The sequence below is a fragment of the Mustela putorius genome, unplaced genomic scaffold (assembly GCF_011764305.1).
Source record: "Mustela putorius furo isolate JIRA1106 unplaced genomic scaffold, ASM1176430v1.1 tig00003834_pilon_pilon_pilon, whole genome shotgun sequence".
Taxonomy (NCBI): domain Eukaryota; kingdom Metazoa; phylum Chordata; class Mammalia; order Carnivora; family Mustelidae; genus Mustela; species Mustela putorius.
The window spans coordinates 33,970,048-33,988,690 of NW_025421987.1; the positions used below are offsets into that span (position 1 = coordinate 33,970,048).

The 18,643-nt window shown below is 36.3% G+C and overlaps 1 protein-coding gene across 2 annotated transcripts in view; it reads right to left on the reverse strand.

Annotated features, from left to right (window-relative positions):
* Window positions 1-4,691: 4,691 nt before the first annotated feature.
* IFT57 (intraflagellar transport 57) overlaps window positions 4,692-18,643 on the reverse strand; it is a 53,489-nt gene continuing 39,537 nt past the window's right edge. For both annotated transcript variants that reach the window (XM_013064883.2, XM_004769130.3), the window contains 5 exons: window positions 10,579-10,650; window positions 9,464-9,595; window positions 8,062-8,124; window positions 6,089-6,155; window positions 4,692-5,088 (listed from right to left, as the gene is read on the reverse strand). In XM_013064883.2, coding sequence (XP_012920337.1) covers window positions 4,910-5,088; window positions 6,089-6,155; window positions 8,062-8,124; window positions 9,464-9,595; window positions 10,579-10,650 — 513 coding nt within the window. In that variant the 3' untranslated portion in view covers window positions 4,692-4,909. The remainder of the gene's footprint in view (window positions 5,089-6,088; window positions 6,156-8,061; window positions 8,125-9,463; window positions 9,596-10,578; window positions 10,651-18,643) is intronic.

Consider the following 18,643-nt stretch of genomic DNA (forward strand, 5'->3'; position numbering starts at 1 on the left):
TAGGTTTACCGCAGTATTTACAACAGGCAAGATATGGAAGCAACCCAACCCATAGATAGATGAGTGGATAAAGAAGATGTGGTGTATATATATGGAATATCCATATATATATATATATAGAGAGAGAGAGAGAGAGAATTACTCAGCCATAAAAATGAATGAGATCTTGCCACTTGCAACAATATGAATGAATCCAGAGGGTATCATGCTAAAAGATAAATACCACTCATTTGTGGAATTTAAGAAACAACAACAACAAATCAACAAAGAAAAGAAGGGACAGACTGAAAAAACACACTTTCCGATACAGAGAACAAACTGGCAGTTGCCAGCGGGGAGGTGGGGAAAAGGGCTGGGTGAAGTACATAAATGGGATTAAGAGTACACTTAACTCAATGAGCACTGACTAACATATAAAACTGTTGAATTATGTCATACCTCTGCAACTAATGTAACACTGTGTTGACTATACTGCAATAAAGAAAGCTGCACCTCCTTAAAAAAATACAATGGGTTTCTATATCCTTCCCTCAGATTTCCAAAATGTTAACAATTCACCACATTTTCTCCATCATCTTCCTTCTCTTTATATAGACGTGAATACGCACACACACACATACATTCGCATATTTTTTCTCCTGAATCATTTGAGAGCAAGGCACTGACATGATGATCTTTTACCTCCAAATACTCTGTTTTGGTAAAAACTTACATAACCATATATATGTGTAAATAAGTTAACATTATTTTAATACTATTATGCAATCTACGGAGTTCATTTAAATTTTACCTGTCTTGATAATGTCCTTTTCTAATAACAACAACAAAATGTCTTTCCTGGTCCAGGATCCAAACTGGAATCACTTGTTGCATTTAATTATGTCTCTTTAGTCTCTAATTTGGAGCAGTTCCTCAATCTTCACTTCCATGGCCTTATCATTTTTGAAGAATAGAGGCCATTTGGTACAATGTCCCTCCACTGGCTTCATCTGATGTTTCCTCATGATGAAAGTCAAGTTATGTATTTTCAGAAGGAACCCCATAAATGTTTGCCCTTTACAGGAGATGCAGGATGTCGATTTATCTCACTACTAGTGATGTTAACTCTCGATCACTCAAAGTGGTGTCTGCCAGGTTTTTCTTCTGTAAAGTTACCATTTTTCCTCTTCATGGAATATTTTAACCAGTTTGAGATTATGTAAACATTCAGATTTTCATTAAATTTTCACCTAGTAGTTTTAGCATTTGTCAACCTAAATAAAGAGGTAAGCTGAGGCAAAGTCGAATTACTGGAAATTGAGTTTTTTCAGAAAGAGCAGAGGAACAATAATTCAGAAAACACACTCAAGCTATAGGTGAATCTACTGAGAGTTGAGGATGGGCTCTAATTTTGAACAAGGAGTGCAAAGACAGGAAGACTAGCCAGAGTCCAGTCTGTTAAGTTCATTGGCTTGAGGATAGTGAGATATTCCTATGTTCATTGATTAGGAGAAAAATCTGGGTCTTCTATAAATCAGGCATTTATGAGAAATCAGTCTCTCAGTTCCTAAATTCCAAGGCTGCATAGATGAGAGTCCCCCTTTCCTATTCTCTGGTTCCATTTTAGATTGAAATCCTTTGATATACACTTTGATGATTCTTGCCCAAAACAATTACTACTATGGTAATTGCCAGATGGCATTTTCTAGATGCAATATCCTTTTTACATTAGCTGTCACTCTCTTGTAAGAAAGACCTCTGTCTTCTTCAATTGATTCACTTATTTTGTCAACATATAAGTAGTTACTTTTACTAGCAAAATTAGTTTATTCAGAGATAGCAGAGGAATTGTAATACAGACACGCAAGCTATGGTGAACCAACCGCAGGCAAGTCTGAGGAGACACAGGGAAAGTCAGCTTTTATTAGGAGAGGGTTGCTTTGAAGGAAAGTTCATGGGAGAAGAGCAAGGGTTTACGGCCGTGGCAGTTTCTCATTGGCTGCAAGCGATGGTTTGTACTTTGTTGCTGCAGTGGGGGAAGGATCTCCACACCCCCCCCTTTTTTTTCCTGAAAAGCAGAACATGAAATTCCTATGTGAAAAATGTCTTTCCTTGTCAAGATAATCTTATCTTCCTTCTCTCTGCTAGGGAGGCTAAACAAGTGGTATCTACGCGAGAGCTCCCCCTCAAGCTGTCTGACTCCATTTTTAAAAATTTTTTAATAAACATATAATGTATTATTAGCCCCAGGGGTGACTCCATTATTTTAAGTGAGGTTTCTTTCATTAATTTCCACAATTTCTATCTGTAATGGACTCATGGTTTCTTGTTTTATTCTGTGAGTTAGAATTCATTTCTATCATTATTTATTTTAATATTCAGTTGTCCCAGATTGGGACGCCCCTCAACCTGACGGATACCCGTTAGCCATTTTCCCATTATTCTTTGACCAGTTCTCTGCTTTCTGGCAGAAAAGGAATTCCTGCTCATATTGTGCCTTTCCTGCCCCAGCCCAGGAATCAGTCATTCTTCTAAGAAGCCTGTTTTCATTTTTAAGTAGAAAATTTAAAAACCAAGATCTGAGTGTGAGGTATTTTGTTACTATGCATCACTGCTTCTAGGCCTTCATAGAGGACAGAAATAGTAAATATATGGGTATATATGTACATGGATTTCTATATACTTATTGATTTCTGTTAATCTGTATGTATTAAAAAACCATGAGTCCATGCTGATGCTTCCAATTCCAACACAATACCACAGTGGGTAGAAAAACATTTACAATTACTACCTCAAAACTGCGTCAAAACTCATAGGCTTGAAGTCATTAAATTTGTCATGCAATACAATAGGAACTGTGAGACATTCTGGAACTGGGTAATGCCAGCCATCCACCCATCCTCTTAGAAACTCATGCTCTGTGTGCTAGGTAGTTGGCTAGAAATATGGAAATGTATCTTTCTTTGTTTTTAAATTTATTTGACAGACAGATCACAAGTAGGCAGAGAGGCAGGCAGAGAGAGGGGGAAGCAGGCTCCCTGCCAAGCAGAGAGCCTGATGCAGGCAGGGCTTGATCCCAGGACCCTGGGATCATGCCCTGAGCAGAAGGAGGAGGCTTTAACCCACCGAGCCACCCAGGTGCCCCTAGAACTATGGAAATGAAAAAGACTTTTTCCCTTTTCTCAAACAGCTCAGTCTATGAGAGAGGGTAGAAGAAAATAGATAATTACAATGCGGTGCAATAAATTCTGTATTAGAGATATTCAGTGTTCTATTGAATCAGAGAGGAGGGGTGCCCAGGTTAAACTGAGTAAACTGGATTACTCCGGGGAAGAAAACAAAAATAGATCACCCACACTACTTGCTGCAAGAGTTCTTAGATTATTGCACGTTTACACAAAATGAAGAGTGTACTTTGCTTCTGAATAAAAGTACACTTTACAGAGCACTCTGATTTATCTAGAAGGGTCTCTGCATTGATTGAATTCATCAAAAAGCTGCAGCCATGACATACTTACTTATGCAAGTAAGTTCCAAGGGAATCAGTGTTTGCCTGTGGGATCCAAGTTGGGGTTTCCCTCTTTTTTCTAGGCCCCACTCAATGGCCATAAAATAAGGGAAGGGACATTTTTTATTTTTTCAAACTGCCTATTAACCCAAACTAAATGAACTGACTTATTTGCCATTGGATTTATTGTCACCCTCTTGAGCCACAGAATAGTTTACACACCCCGATTTTCTTTTATCTAAACTTAAATTCAAGAACAGTAGGAAGGAGAGAAAAAGATTTGTGTGCATGTGCCATATGCAAAGTAAAGACTAAGGCAGAAAATTGAGGGAAGAAAATATTAGGATAAAAATCGAAAAAGGAATTTTATTATTTTTGTTGTCATACATATATATGTATGTCATACATATATATGTCATACATATATATGACAACAAAAATAATAAAATTCCTTTATTATACATATATTATATATAATATACTTATATATATATAAGAATTCTTATCAAAATTTACCTCTAGATTTCTTTTTCTTCTTTTTAAAATATAAAGGTGGGCTATCTTATAGTTTGTGCTCTCCTTGCCAGTCTCCTCCAGTTGTTAAGTCTGGTCACATAACTATTGCTTATTTTACTGAGGTAGAAGTCCCAGGCTAGAAAGTTGCTCAGTACGATGTGCAAGCAAAGATCACCAGTGCTAGGAGGCTGATCTTCACATGTCTTGCTGTCTCCCGTTCTGCTGTGAAATGATTCTTTAGTACAGCTTATACTGCAGAAAAAAGTAGAACTGAGATATGTATATGCCTTTTCTGTCACTACAGAGTCAAACATGACTGAAATGTTCATTTGTTTGTTTATTTATTAGATGGCCTTAAATCAGAGAAGATATAAAATCATTCTAGTCATGAAATACTCAATACTTAATAAGGACATTTAAGTCTTTTCATATGCTTTTTAAGAAAAATGTAATTTTAGGTAACCATAAAGCTGAGGCAAGGGTAGTTTGGGTTCTTAAGAAGGCACTTATGATCACTGCAGAGGTAGACCAAACTGAAGGTGCCAGGCTGTGTCAAAGGTCCATGTGGTGACAGCAGCAGGAGCCCCTGCAGAAAATATGGGTCATACACACTGGCTTACACAGAACAATGAGAAAAATATGCCACCGGGTATGGGTTTTAACATCTGTAATGATTACTGAAAGCTTCTTTGAAAGTGAGAATTTTTAATATCTTTATTAATTATTATATTCCATTAAAAGGCTTTAGTCATCCATAAATACCATGATACAATATGTGTGTGTATATATGTAAAAATATACCCACTGAACATGCTTTGAGAGGTATAATAGTGTTTGGAAATCTATGCCACATGAAATACACTTTGATATAAAAAACAACTAATCAGAAGCATGAAAAACAGTGTTTTAATAAGAGCCTATTGCAGATTCTGGAATGATTGTTGCATGCATGTCCCGAGTCATGTTGGACTTCTCCTTCAGTTTTGATTGGAGTAACGTGTGTTCCACAACGCCAATTCTGATGTCCATCTGAACCGTTTCTTGCTTCAGCTTTGTTAAGCTCTGTTTAATCTTTACCAAGGGAGCTGCAGAATGAAAATAACATGCAATAAAAATGTTCATTTGGAGTATCAGTGTATTACAGAATTGCATGACATTTTCCTCACTTTGTCTTAAGCCAAAAACAGGGTTAAAAACACAACCTACAACATACTGACATTCACATGGTTTTGCTGTGGTATTTTAAATACCTGAGATTTTTAGGATGTGAAATGATGCAGCATTTGAGCCGAGGTTAAATTTCCTTCCTTTTCTTGGGGAAGAGGTGCTAACGGGGTATTTAAGGATGTCTTTAATAAATTTTATGAGCTAGAATATTTGTCTGAAGGAAAAGGGATACAATGGGAGAAAAAAAGGAAGAAAGAACTACCTGAGAGATAGAGTTAATGGGTTCATTCAAACATAGTACAAAATCTCTATATGTCCCCTTTTGGATAATCACTCAGTTTATATCAGAACTCTGGAAAATCTTTCTAGAACACAGAAGGGCCTTAGGCAATAAACCAGGCCATGTCAAAGTGACTAGCTCATGATGGAGCATGATTACTAGAGGATTATTAATTCTTCTCTATTTGACCCCTCTGCCAGTCGGGTCCACTGCGGGAGAGGAAGATAAACAAAGGTCACCCCATTGCTGCCTTCATGCCATTTGGGCACACACTTAGTGCTCTTTTGCACATAACGTGGAATAATGAAGCTCATTTGAGAAAACTGCAAATATTGTTTTTTTTTTAAATAGGAATAACAAAGTGTATATTTAAGTATTTCCCACTCTATCTCTAAATCAACACAGTTAGAATAAAAAAAATCCTAAATAAGGGTAAAAAAATATGATTCTCCTGAGGTGATTAATGAGGAAAATAGTATATGGATTATCAGACATCATTTTTGTGCCACATATCTACCTCTCCTCAAACTCATTTTAAAAAGCAGACTCCTGATTTATGAATAGCATTTTGTTAAACAGATTTCTTGAGAAATATTCTCCTCTTGCTCATTTTCCCCTGAGGATGAGTGTGTACTCACCACCGTCAGTCATGCTGCTGCCTTTTTCTTCCATTTCTTGCTTTACCTTTTCCAGTTCTTCTGTCACCTTTAATTGGAAAAAAAAAAAAAAGTTTTCACACGCTCTGGATTTTAATAAACTTTCAAAATCATGGAATGATGTGTTAAGGAAATTTAGATCTAATACATCTGTAAGGGGACATAAAAATATAAGGAGTCTTCTGGACATAATCTGAATAATAACATAAAATAGGCAGACACTCTTGATCTTCTGAGAGTGCTACAAACATTAAATTTCACCAAATGACATTCTCAGGTTGTCACATGACAATAAAAAAATGATCTGAGTTGTTGTCGTTTTAGGCATCAGACATGCAAACCTTGCAGTTATCTCCTAGCATCTACAGTGTCAGTCCTTTCTTTTTCTTTTCTTTCTTTAGAGAGAGAGAGAGAGAGTGTGTGGGTGATGAGGGCAGGGAGGGACAGAGGGAGAGGGAGAGAATCTTAAGTAGACTCCATGCCTGACGCGGGGCTCCATCTCACAATCCTGAGATCATGACCTGAGCAGAAATCAAGAGTAGGATGCCCAACCAACTGAGCCACCCGGGCACCCCAACTATGCCAGTCATTAATAATGAGTCATTAATTAAAAACCATACATACATCCTGAGAAGATTTTGGATTTCTGAGGCTTACTAGTTATATTTCTTAATATTATAGTTTTATAAGAGAAGATGCCATCTTTCCTCTATAGGATGCTAAAAATAATGTTTATATCATATGGCTGTAATATAAAAATATTCCAACTGCTTTTTTCCAAACCATGAGCTCCAAGAGGCATATTGTGCTGTCATATCGGCTCCTATCTGTACTCTACGTCATACTCAAAATTATACTACTATAGCCTCTATCAGCAAAATTCCATACTGGCATATTATCTTTAAAAAAGTTAAAAATATTTTTATATGACCTAGAACTAAGCCATAATTATTGTAACTTAGTAGGCTTTATTTTTATCATACTGGTGAACAAAAACTTCCTTGGGAATAAAGTGCTCATCCAAGTAAAGCAAATTAATTTTTTTTAGGCACCTGCAATGTTACAACTGGGGATAACTACCTCCTCCAAAAGAACTAAATGGGTCCCTGGACTCCCTTCAAGTGTTAATTTACTTAACGTAAGTGAGCACTTTACTTCTTTCCACATAACATTCTATTTGCCTAGAAGCACCACAGGATTAGAGTCTAAATATTACTAAAGTTATATTTTTAGTATTCTAAAATAACTATTTATGCCTCAAATAATCTCTATAAAAGAAGCTTAATTCTATTATATAGAAAAAGTCTGGGACAATTACACTGGATTTTCACCAAAGATAATCTTGTTCATTGGCTATTGACCTTGTTGTAAGATCTTTTTTTTCCTCTCAGCTCTTCAGTAAAAAACTGGAATATATATTAGATCTTATTCTCTTACATGATGTTGAAAGTCAATATAACAATATATGCAAATATTTCATAAGTTCTCAGAGGGAAAGGGTTACAAGCCACTTCCAGTTTGTGGAGAGAAATACTCAGGATCACATACATCGGCAGCAATCAGGAAAAACAAATCTTACATCTTACAGACTAACATTAAAATCTGTGTAAGGCATTTAAGCCAGTGCTTTACCTACTCTTCTATATATTAATCATAATTATTAGGTTTTTAAAAAGATTAAGGAAGGTTATAAACATGCTAATATTATCAGCAGGTTCTGCGTTGAATTTAATAAAACAACTTCAGGCATTTTATGGAAACAAACAGCATATAAATACATAATTGAGTCACTGATAAGGAAACTAGGGATCTTCTCTTTAAAGAAAAGGACTTAAAGCCATGGGAAGCAGTTACTGAAACAAACAGCACCCGGCTGTAGCTGTATAAAACCGCCCGGGCTCCGCACGGCCTGGGCTCAGCTGATGGGGAGAAGAGAGCAAGAGCAAACTGTGTACCTCAGACAGGAGCCTGGTCCTTTCCGTTACTCCACCGTTACCCTGCTGGTATCGCTCCCTCGCCTAAGGGAGAAAACATTTTGTTTAATGACAAATTCAAAACAGAAGCAGATTACTTAAGTGTGACCCCTTTGTGTCTGTAATTTCTGCATATAATTTTATGACACCCCCTCCATTTGTGAGTACATTTGTGAAAGTGACATTTAACTGTAGCTGTTTTATGTCCCTAATAGACACCATGTATTTAAACCAAGGCACTATAAAATGATAAACTACCTTAACCTTCATATACTGACTGTGTAACTCACACAGGCATGGTTCACAATAAAAACTGTCCTCAGCTATTCCTACACAGTTTAGGAGAGTAGCTCTTGGTCGATCTAATTTGCATGCAATGCAGAGAAAACGAGTTCTAAAAAATCAATCATAATAGAGCGTCAGGATAAGCAATTAATAAGGATTAACAAATGGTATGACAGTACAGAATATGTTCTTGGGAACTAATCTAACAATTCTTTAATATCAATGTTTGACAGATACACAGTGGCTTCAATCAGAGTCTTTTACAGCATTTTGAAAGTAAAACATCCATGAGTAGATGTGTCTGTGAGGGAATACTTTGTTAAATAAATAATTAAAAAGTGAAAATTATTTTGTTTGGTCTTTGAGAACTTCTGAAAGTGCAGAGGTATCTCAAGTTCATTTCCATTTTTTTCCCATTCTTCCAACCTTGTTTGGCAAAAGAAAAAAAAGTTTTTAACTGACACTTGCAAGTGTTCTTACCAGTCTTCCTCAGTATCAGGAAAGAGGGGGCATAACTCCCAAGGAAAGCCTTTAGATCCCTACTGGGGTACAAAGAACTGCTGCTTTCAAAGGCTGAAGGTTTTATTTTTTTGGTTGAAATTCTAAAACCTTGAAAGGATTAAAAAATTTGCTCATTAAATTAATTAAACTGCTTGTCTTTGAACGTGTCGTGCTTTCATATTCTTTATTATGTGGCTGTAAGTCATTAAGGCAATGATGTCTTTTCCTACTGACACATGTAAATGCATACTATTCTTTTCCTCCTACTCCGAGGGTAAATTAACAGCAGACTTAGAAACAAAACCAGGTGTCCTGATACTCCGTTCCTGTTCTAAGCAATGTTCCCCAACAATACATGCCTTCATTATTTAAACCAAAGAAGAAATGCATTTAAAGACTTCCAGGAGATAATTTCTATTACACGTAACACAGAGATGGCAAGTGCTCCGGCCTCACGTGGCTTCCTAAAGTGGGCAGAGAATCCATGTGTTGCTGTTTGTAAAAGGCATTTTATGATTCACAAATGCAAAGTGCTGTGTCACGTCTGGGAAATAGTGTCATCAGCTGAACTAAATCCCAGATATCATTCCCAAGTTACCTCACTCAGCTGGGCTTGAGCTGCACGATATTCTTGAACCAAGTGCTCAAGCTGATTGTTGATGTACTTTTCTCGGCTGCCGATCTTTTCCAGAGTCCTGCTAATTTCATTATGAAGTTTATCCAAAAATCCCTAGAAATTCCATAGGATTTTAGTAGATAAAAGAATTCACAAATATATTTCTTAAGAATAGTATAAAACGGGCTAAATCTCCTTCAATTCAGCCCACAAATTCTCAACTGGTGAAAAGGAAGTTAGCTTGAGATTTTCAATAGCAAAAGAATTCTGTAATGAGAAATAATTTAGTCATACTTAGCAGAATGTTAAAATAAAAAAGCACCTGGTAGTGTTAGTCAATTCATTAGCTCTTATGCATATCTAAATTGTACATGAGTGGAATCTGCTTTATATAAAGTTCATAATCAAAGTAGGTAATGGAATAACAAGACTTTCTTATAGCACAGTTCAAAGATGACTAGAATGCTCCCTTTGGAGGTAAGTCATGAAATTTATAGTTCTAGCCTGGGACCCGTAACTTCTCATTCCAACTTTGCTTCCTTATGGCATCCTCCAAAAGAGTCCTTATTTCTGTCAGAGAAGCATTGCTGGCCTGGTGCTCTGTTACTCCATGGGATTCAGAAAGGAAAGAATGACGAAATGTTTCTCTAATATGTATAGATATATAGAGAGAGAATCTAATATACATTAGATCTAATCTAATATATATTAGAGAAACACTCCATCATTCTTTTCTTTCTGAATATATTGTATAATTGTATAATAATACACAACTATATATATTTTACAATATACATAATGTATACAATTTGTATATTGCACAATTTACATATATAGTGTAGTTATATAGTATACATACATATTAGAGATATTTATCTTTCTCTGTACTAGGTATATATTATACTGATTTGATATAAAGTTACTTTTCTTTAGTTTCAGTACGTTAGGGCTGTTGAAATATAATACGGTACATTCAATTTATAAACTCAAAGGCAAGGATTGCACCTTTTTTTTTTTTTAAATTTTCATGTTTTCCTTTAACAGGTGTTCAACAGATGAGTAGATGTACATTGATTCACTTGAAATAATTCACATACCTTGGTCTCCTTTAGAGCAGATTCTATTCCACTTTTGTGTTGGTGCATTTGGTCAACATGGATTCTCCAATCCTATAAGCATAAGAGTGTAACAGGAACAAGTAAAGTACACATTTCCTTCTTTCCTCTATGTTTTTGAAGTTGTATTCTTCATTTAATTACTTTGGTTGCTGCCCTATTTCAGGTAGGAAAGTCCTATAAATAGCTTGCAATCAGATTATAAAGAAATACGTGAAGAGCACTTTAGGATTAAAGGTTCTAAATAAATGTAAATTATTTTATGTGTTCACAGAGTGATGTCTGACAATTTGAATATAAATTATTCCTGCACTGCTGGTGGTTAATATTTATGACTACCCATCAAAATGAAAAAATATATAATTACTAGAAAAGAAATAGTTGTTTAAATAGTAACAATTGCAAGAAGCAACTCTCAAATCAAGTATCATATATCAAGTATTAGTTTGTCCTCTGAAAATTAAGATAGGGCCCTCTTCTTCAGGAAGACTTCTCTTTCTGAAAAAAGGAAATCTATAATGATTATTAGAGTTCATATATTTTGAGATATATCGCATTACTACTAGGCTGTGTGCATATTTAAAATCAATGCCAACATTTTAATTTCTTACAAGATATCTTCAAAATCTTTTGGTTTACATTAATAAAGGTAACGATTTTAAGACTGGAGAAATACCCAGGATGAGAAAAAATATGGTAAGTTGAAGTAATGGAACCAGGATATTCCTCAATTATACATATCTGTTTGCATAGCCTGATGCTCCACTTTGCTATCTACACTATTCTGTGATACATAAATACACTGTGAATTTTCCTCTTCTACCAATTCCTTAACTTTGAAACATGGGCTAGTGACTATCGGGTGAAAAAGCAAGCTAGGGGTACTTCACACATACCAATGATAAAATTACAATATGTTAAAGAACCTCAAAGAGCAACTAGGCTCACCTTTATCATTTCACAGATAAGCAAGAGGTCCCGTGAAAGAAAGTGGCACACCCGGGGCACACCCAAACCCACATGGGTAGTGGTGCACCTGGCTCAGAAGCCAAGTGTATTAATTCTCGCAGACCTCATTTTGGCAGGTCAGAGTTAATAAAAGGAGCAACTGGGTACTTGATACCGGTGCAGGTGCTAGAGCAGAGAACAAATCAGCACTTCCTTTTGTCCATAAGCATTTTTCTGTCTCATGAGCAAAAAATATCTCAGAATATGAGAGCTGGAAAGGACCTTAAAGATCATCTACTCATCCATTTAACAGTCACCTGGTGAAACATTTTCATTTTACAGTTGAGGGGACTGTTCATCACCCGTGACTATGACTAGACAGATCTGGCAAGGAAACAGGCCTCTCCAACACAGCCAGTCAACACTGGAATGGGGAGGAGAGGCTACTGGCTGGCCTGCTGCAGCTGGACCAAATACGTTACCTAAGCCTCAAAATGGAAGACTGGTTAAGCCCAAGCAAGCATCCTTATGAAAGAAAATGAACCTAATAAGTATCATTATATTAGTAATTTTTCCAAAACAGTACTCGTCCAGACTGATACCAAAAAACAAAAACAAAAACAAAACAAAACCTTCATAAGCTTAACAAAACACCAAGTGTAAGTATTTCTACAGTCTCGGTGTCTGTAGATATATACATGTATAAACACATACATATATACATATGTATACTTTGTATCTATTATTTTATTTATAGTAATTGATGTGTCTAATAGTTTGTGTTCTGCTTTTCCTACGCAGCCTTATCTTACCATTACATTTTTTTCATGTTCTGATAAAGTATTTTGAGAGAATTAAGCATGCCTGACTCATTTATGTGTAACTATGATAACTTACATTGATGTTAAACTCCATGGAGGAGCTGGCATTTCAGTGCAAGCTTGAAGCATTAGTAGCATTTCAACAGGCTGGAAAGGAGTGGGAGAGGAAGGGTATTTTAGGCTGAGGGAGTAACTAGAACAAGAAAAAAAAAAAAAAAAAACAGGAAATATATAGGGAACAAGAGCCCAGGCTGGCTAGAATATAAAACACAAAGTTCTTGGGGCAGGGTGGGGCGGAGAGGGTGAATCACGAAGAAGCAAAGCCGGAGAGGTAGGTTAAGTTAGGTGGAGGGCTTTAACTGAGGACTGTGGATTTTATCATGTGGACAATGGAGAGCTATTAAAGATTTTTGGTTTCAGTTTTAGGACAAGTTAGTGTTTTGAGAAAGTAACAGAGGGAAGGACTAGAAGGCAAGAAAGAATTAGAATTAGACTGAAGGCAGGTAGGCAACCAGTTAAGAGGCTGTGTAATGGCCCACGTTAACATTAGCAGTAGAGCAGCGCTTGTGAGAATGAAAGAGAAGAGATGGATTCAAGGGACATCATAGGGACAGAACTACCAGGACTTGAGGACTAAGGGCAAGTGTGGGGTGGCTGAAGTAGAGATGGGGTGGTAGAGAGGTGTCTTTAACGTTTCCAGTCTTAGGGACGAAGATATTAGTAATATCACAGTGTGAGAAGAATAGATTTCAGGGACCCAGAAATACTGAGGATTTGGTTTGGGACTTCTTAATATGATAACCCCCTGGGACTTATTTATGTATTCTTACTGCCTTTTAAAGTGAAAAGCTAATAATGATTTATAATTATCTGGCACATAAATCTGAATGTTTTATTAAAATCTAGATGGACACATTTCCTGATGTATAGTTATTAAAAAAAAAAAAAAAAGCCTTAAAGGTCTTCTAACCTCTTAACCCAGCAATTTCACCTCTAGAAATTATTCCCAAGGAAATATATGGGGATATACATAAAGAGGAATGTACAAGTTCTTTGTAAAACAGCTCTCGAAATAGTTAACTCTCTAAACGTTTAACAGTAGAGGACAGTTTAAACTAATTTTGTGATATCCATTTCACCACTAAAAATAATGCAGTATGATACCATTTTTATAAAGCTCAAAATGAAGCAAAGCTCAATGATACATTAAAATACTAAAAAAGAGGAAGAGGAGGAGAAGGAAGTGGAGGAGGAAGAGGAAGCAGAAGCAGCAGCTAAAGACAATATATGATACACAAATTGAGGACAGCGGTTCCCCATGGGAGGCAAAGGGCAGCAGCAGAGGAGCACCCAGGTAATTTCAAGGGCATGTAATGGTCTAGTTCTCAAGTTCAGTAGTGGGTTCACGAGTGTTTGTTTATATTACTGGGCTCCATAAATATATATGTATTGCATATCAAAATGTTAAATTCATGTTTTCAATAGAAATTTATTCAGCAAAAATACAGGCAAACAACATAAAGTAAAGTGGAAACACATTCCCCAAAGAATATCCTATTAGGTGTCCAATTTAGTAAAAATTAATATTTGTGTATATTTGTGTGTGCATGCATATATTAAGCCAGGAATTTGGATATCAATGTTTAGAATTTCTTCTTTATCCTTCCAAAATTTTCCAAATTTCTTGCCAGAGAATTTTTAATCATCACTTTAATCATCAGGGGGAAAAAGTCTGGATGCCCAAGTAGTTCTTGAAAGGGGTTTAATACAGTTACAGCAGAAAGTATAAGTGATCACATTTGTAACATTTTAAAAACATGAATATAAAAAGGCAAAACAAATAGCTTTTAAAAAACTACAATGGAGATGGTTAAAAAGTTTACAAAGGTTTGTGGTAAGAATGAAGAAGTGATGAAGGACTTGATCCCCCAAATGCTAGCAATCCTTATATTGGTAGAGAATCCATTAGGTTATAATGCACTTTTATATACATTTCCTTATTTGAGACTCACAAAGGTTTGGAGTGCTATGTCAATTTGTCATCCTTCTTTTTCACTTCTACCCTTCCCTGTGAGAGGGTTATGTGATTTGTGGACCAGTTGTGGGAGGAGTATACTTCTCTGCTCCATTGATGCTGGCCTTGGCCATGTGATTCTCTTTGGCCGGTGGAACAGTGGTGGGTGTGGCCTATGCCAGGACTGTGCAGATGGTATAAGAGGCATCCATCAGCCCCCTTTCCCTTTCTTTCTGCCATTATAATAGGCATGCCACACATAGGGGTTATACTTCCAGCTTGGGCCTGGGAATAAGAAATATGAAACATAGCAGGGCTAGAGCCACAGCTAAGTCACACATCAGCAGACACGTATCTTGAGTGACAGTATATTTGTTGTTCTTATGATTATAAACCACTGTGATTTGGGCTTGCTTTTGATACAGAAAAACTGACTATATATACGTATTGTATAGGAGGAAAACCAAGAATCAGGCAAATTAAATGACCTTTCTGAGGTTTCATGTCTGGAAAATGGAAAGCACTCTCAGATCAGTGCATTTTCCACATACCATAGGCTGCTTTTCTTTAGGATAAAATGAACTACCACAGAGTATCTAAGGTAAACCAATAATTTTTTTGTTATATACCAAGTGAGACCACTCCTCTCTGTAGATGTTGAGTTTTTCACTAATCCAGCATGTTTCCTCTCTCTGAGGAAATGAGAAGACTAAATATGAATAAGTATATCATTTCTTTAGGCTATTTTTAAAAATCCTTTCATACAAAATTTTATATAATTCTGTCACCTCTGAGGTAGACAGGAAAGTGACTATTGTAACCATAACTTCCTTTCCACTCCAAGTTCTTGAATGCCAAATTATATTCTCTCCCTTTTTCAAAAACTGGAGAATAGCGATGCCTTGTCAGGTGAGTCACAGCATACCATAAAGTCAAAATGTAGGAGATCCAGCTGCAGCCATTAAGGTGACCAGCAAGACTACAAGGACCTCTGGGTTTTACTTCAACAGCACAACCCCTGAATGACTAACTTTACATATTATGCACAGACACTTGGTTTCTTTGTCTGGATCCCCAACTCAATGCTCCAAGCTCCTCTCTGAAACTGCTGCGGAGGGAGAGACCAACACACGAGCTAGAGGTGGTAAATGGAACTTTTATCTGTATATACGTTTCACTAATTATACAACTCATAAAGTGTCAAACTGTCAGTCCCCCCCCCCCCCCAAGTTTGAGCTTCTGAATAGAGAGAGGGGGAGAGTCAATGGAGTCCTGATAGAACAAAGCTGAGGAAGGCACTCTGGTGTATATTGGGATGTTTTTTCCTGGGCCAGGAAATGTCCATGCCAGAGCAGTGGAGTTTCATAGTCTGTGGCTCTAGTGGCACCTTTGCTTCAGCCCCCAAGGGCGGGAGCAGGGCCCCAAGGCTCAGATGTATTTTGAATTTCTTTCCATCACAAAAATGCTACTTCTGCCATCTACTTTCCCTTTTCCCTCTATTCTTACTGGTTCTCCCCCCACTGAGTTATGAATAATTACTAATGGAATCTTAATTTAATGTTCTGTTTTTGCAGTTGTGTTTTAGTGAACATGACAATAAGTACTAGGGTTTTTATGGGCTCCCTGCATTTAAGGGTCCTCACTGCATTTTTCTCATTGGGCCTCTATTTCACCCCTGAATTCACTTTCTCTGTGGATTTTCAAGATCACGCTGGTGAGGAAATCTTGTACCTCCATTTCACTGATTGGGTAACAAATTGAGGTGGTATGATTTTTACTATACCAATTACAAAATGAATAGGAATCCAAATGTCTTTTCTCTCCCTTACAGATTTTCCATTACACTGACCTGCTTCTTTCATTTCCTTGCTTTGTCACCCAATTTCAATAAGGAGCACAAGAAATTGACAAATTTCCATTCAAGTTTGCACATTAAATAAATGTTTCTTAGCTCAGTTGTTTTGCTAAAGCTTAGATGCTATGGGAGGTTTGCTACTTCTAATCTGCTGTGGATGAACAGTCTGTTTAACCAACCTTGTTAGAATAATCTCTGAAACAACTATATGTAAGTTCCAAAGAAGGATTTATCAGATTCCCCTATAAATAAAATGCATGAGCTTTAGTACATAGTTTTTTGTGATTTCTATTTTGGCTACTTAGGAACCTTTTCTTTTTCCTTCCTTGGTATAGAGTAGTTCTCCAATAGTCACATCCATTCCGAGATCCTTTTACATCTAATGATAGCTTCAATGTTAACATTCAAGAATGTCTAGTATGTGTCAGGCATTATGTTAAGCACTATCCACACATCATCACATTCAATTCTTTTAAAAACTCTCATAAGATGAGGAAATTGAGATTTAGCTACTTTAAAGTAGACTGCCCAATCTTATAGGCAAGTGAGCAGTAGAGCGCAAATTTGCAGAGACCATGCTATCATTACTTATCATCTCCCTGATGAAATGTAGCGAAGTATAACTAAAAATTTTAAGGGGGTAATGGTTAAAAGAGATGTTAGTTTCATTTGTAATATCTGAATATTACCAAGAATGTGTTTATGTATCAATTGTATAATAAAAAAAGAATTTAAAAGTTTTAGGATAAACAGATGCAATTAAAAATTCTCTCACACAGGGGGCACCTGGGTGGCTCAGTGGGTTAAGTAAGCCTCTATCTTCCTTCAGCTCAGGATATGATCCCAGGGTCCTGGGATTGAGCCCCGCATCAGGCTCTCTGCTCAGCAGGGAACCTGGCTCCCTCTCTCTCTCTGCCTGCCTTTCTGCCTACTTGTGATCTCTGTCAAATAAATAAATAAAACTCTTAAAAAAAAAAATTCTCACAAAGAAATACCCAGACCCAGACAGCTTCATCAGTGAATTTTTCAAATATTTAAGGAATAACAACAACTTTACACAAATATCAGAGACAGCAAAAAAAAAAAAAAAAAAAAAATAGAGAGAGAGAGCAATTGCCAACTTTTATGAGGCCTAGATAGCATTATACTAAAACCTGACAAAGACACCTAAAAAACAGGAAAAATTACAAATCAGTATTTTTTGTAAACATTGATATAAAAGTTCTCAACAAAAAAGGGTGCCTGGGTGGCCCAGATGCTTAAGCGTCTGCCTTCGGCTCATGATCCTAGGCCCTGGGATCAAGCCCCGCATCGGACTCCCTGCTCAGCGGGAAACCTGCTTCTCCCTCTCCCTCTCCTGATGCTTGCGTTCCCTCTCTTGCTGTGTCTCTCTCTCTGTCACATAAATAAATAAAATTTTTAAAAAAAAAAAGTTCTCAAAAAAATACCAGCAAATAGAATCTAGTAACATATAAAAAGGATAATATATCATGATTAAGTTACATTTATTCTAAAACGCAAGGTTAGTTTGATACTCAAAAATCAATCAGTATAATCCACCATAGCAAGAGAGGGAAAAAAAGAGGAAATAAATCACATGGTCCTCTTAATAGATGAAGAAAAAAAATCATTTGAAAAAAATGTAACATCCATTCATAATAACTCTAAGCAAACTAGAAACAAAAGGAAAGCTCCTTAATCTAGTAAAGGCAAATAAAGTCATAAAGTTAACATCATACTGGTAAAATTGAAATATTAAAAGCTTCCCTAATACCACTATATCCAACATAGACAAAAATTCTTAACCACTATATAAGGCAAATTTAAAAATTTAAAAATCTTTAAAATTTTATTTATTTATTTATTTATGAGAGAGAGAGAAAGCAGGGGGAGCAAGAGATAGAGAGAATCTCTAGCAGACTCCACGCTGAGCATGCAACCCAATGCAGGGTTTGATTCTATGACCATGAGATCATGGCCTGAGCTGAAATCAAGAGGCTCAACTGACTGAGCCACCCAGGTGACCCCATAATTATTTTTATATACCAGCAATAAACAGAAAATAAAATCTAAAGAGATACCATTTCAGTAGTATGAAAGAACAACAGATAGATTAGGGCAATAAAACAGAGTGTCCAGATACAGACCCACACATAAAGGCTTTTTATCACAAAGCAGTGCACTGGTGAAAAAATAACCTTTTTATGAAAATGGGTGTATATATATATATATATATATATTGTAGATCGATAGATAGATCTATTTATCTATCTATCGATCTACATATATATATATCTCCCCCAAATAAGTCTTGAGTTCTACCTTACACCATACATAAGAAAAAATGCTAGATGAATCACAGAACTCGATGCCAAAAGTAAAGCAATAAAGCTTCAAAAAGAAAATATA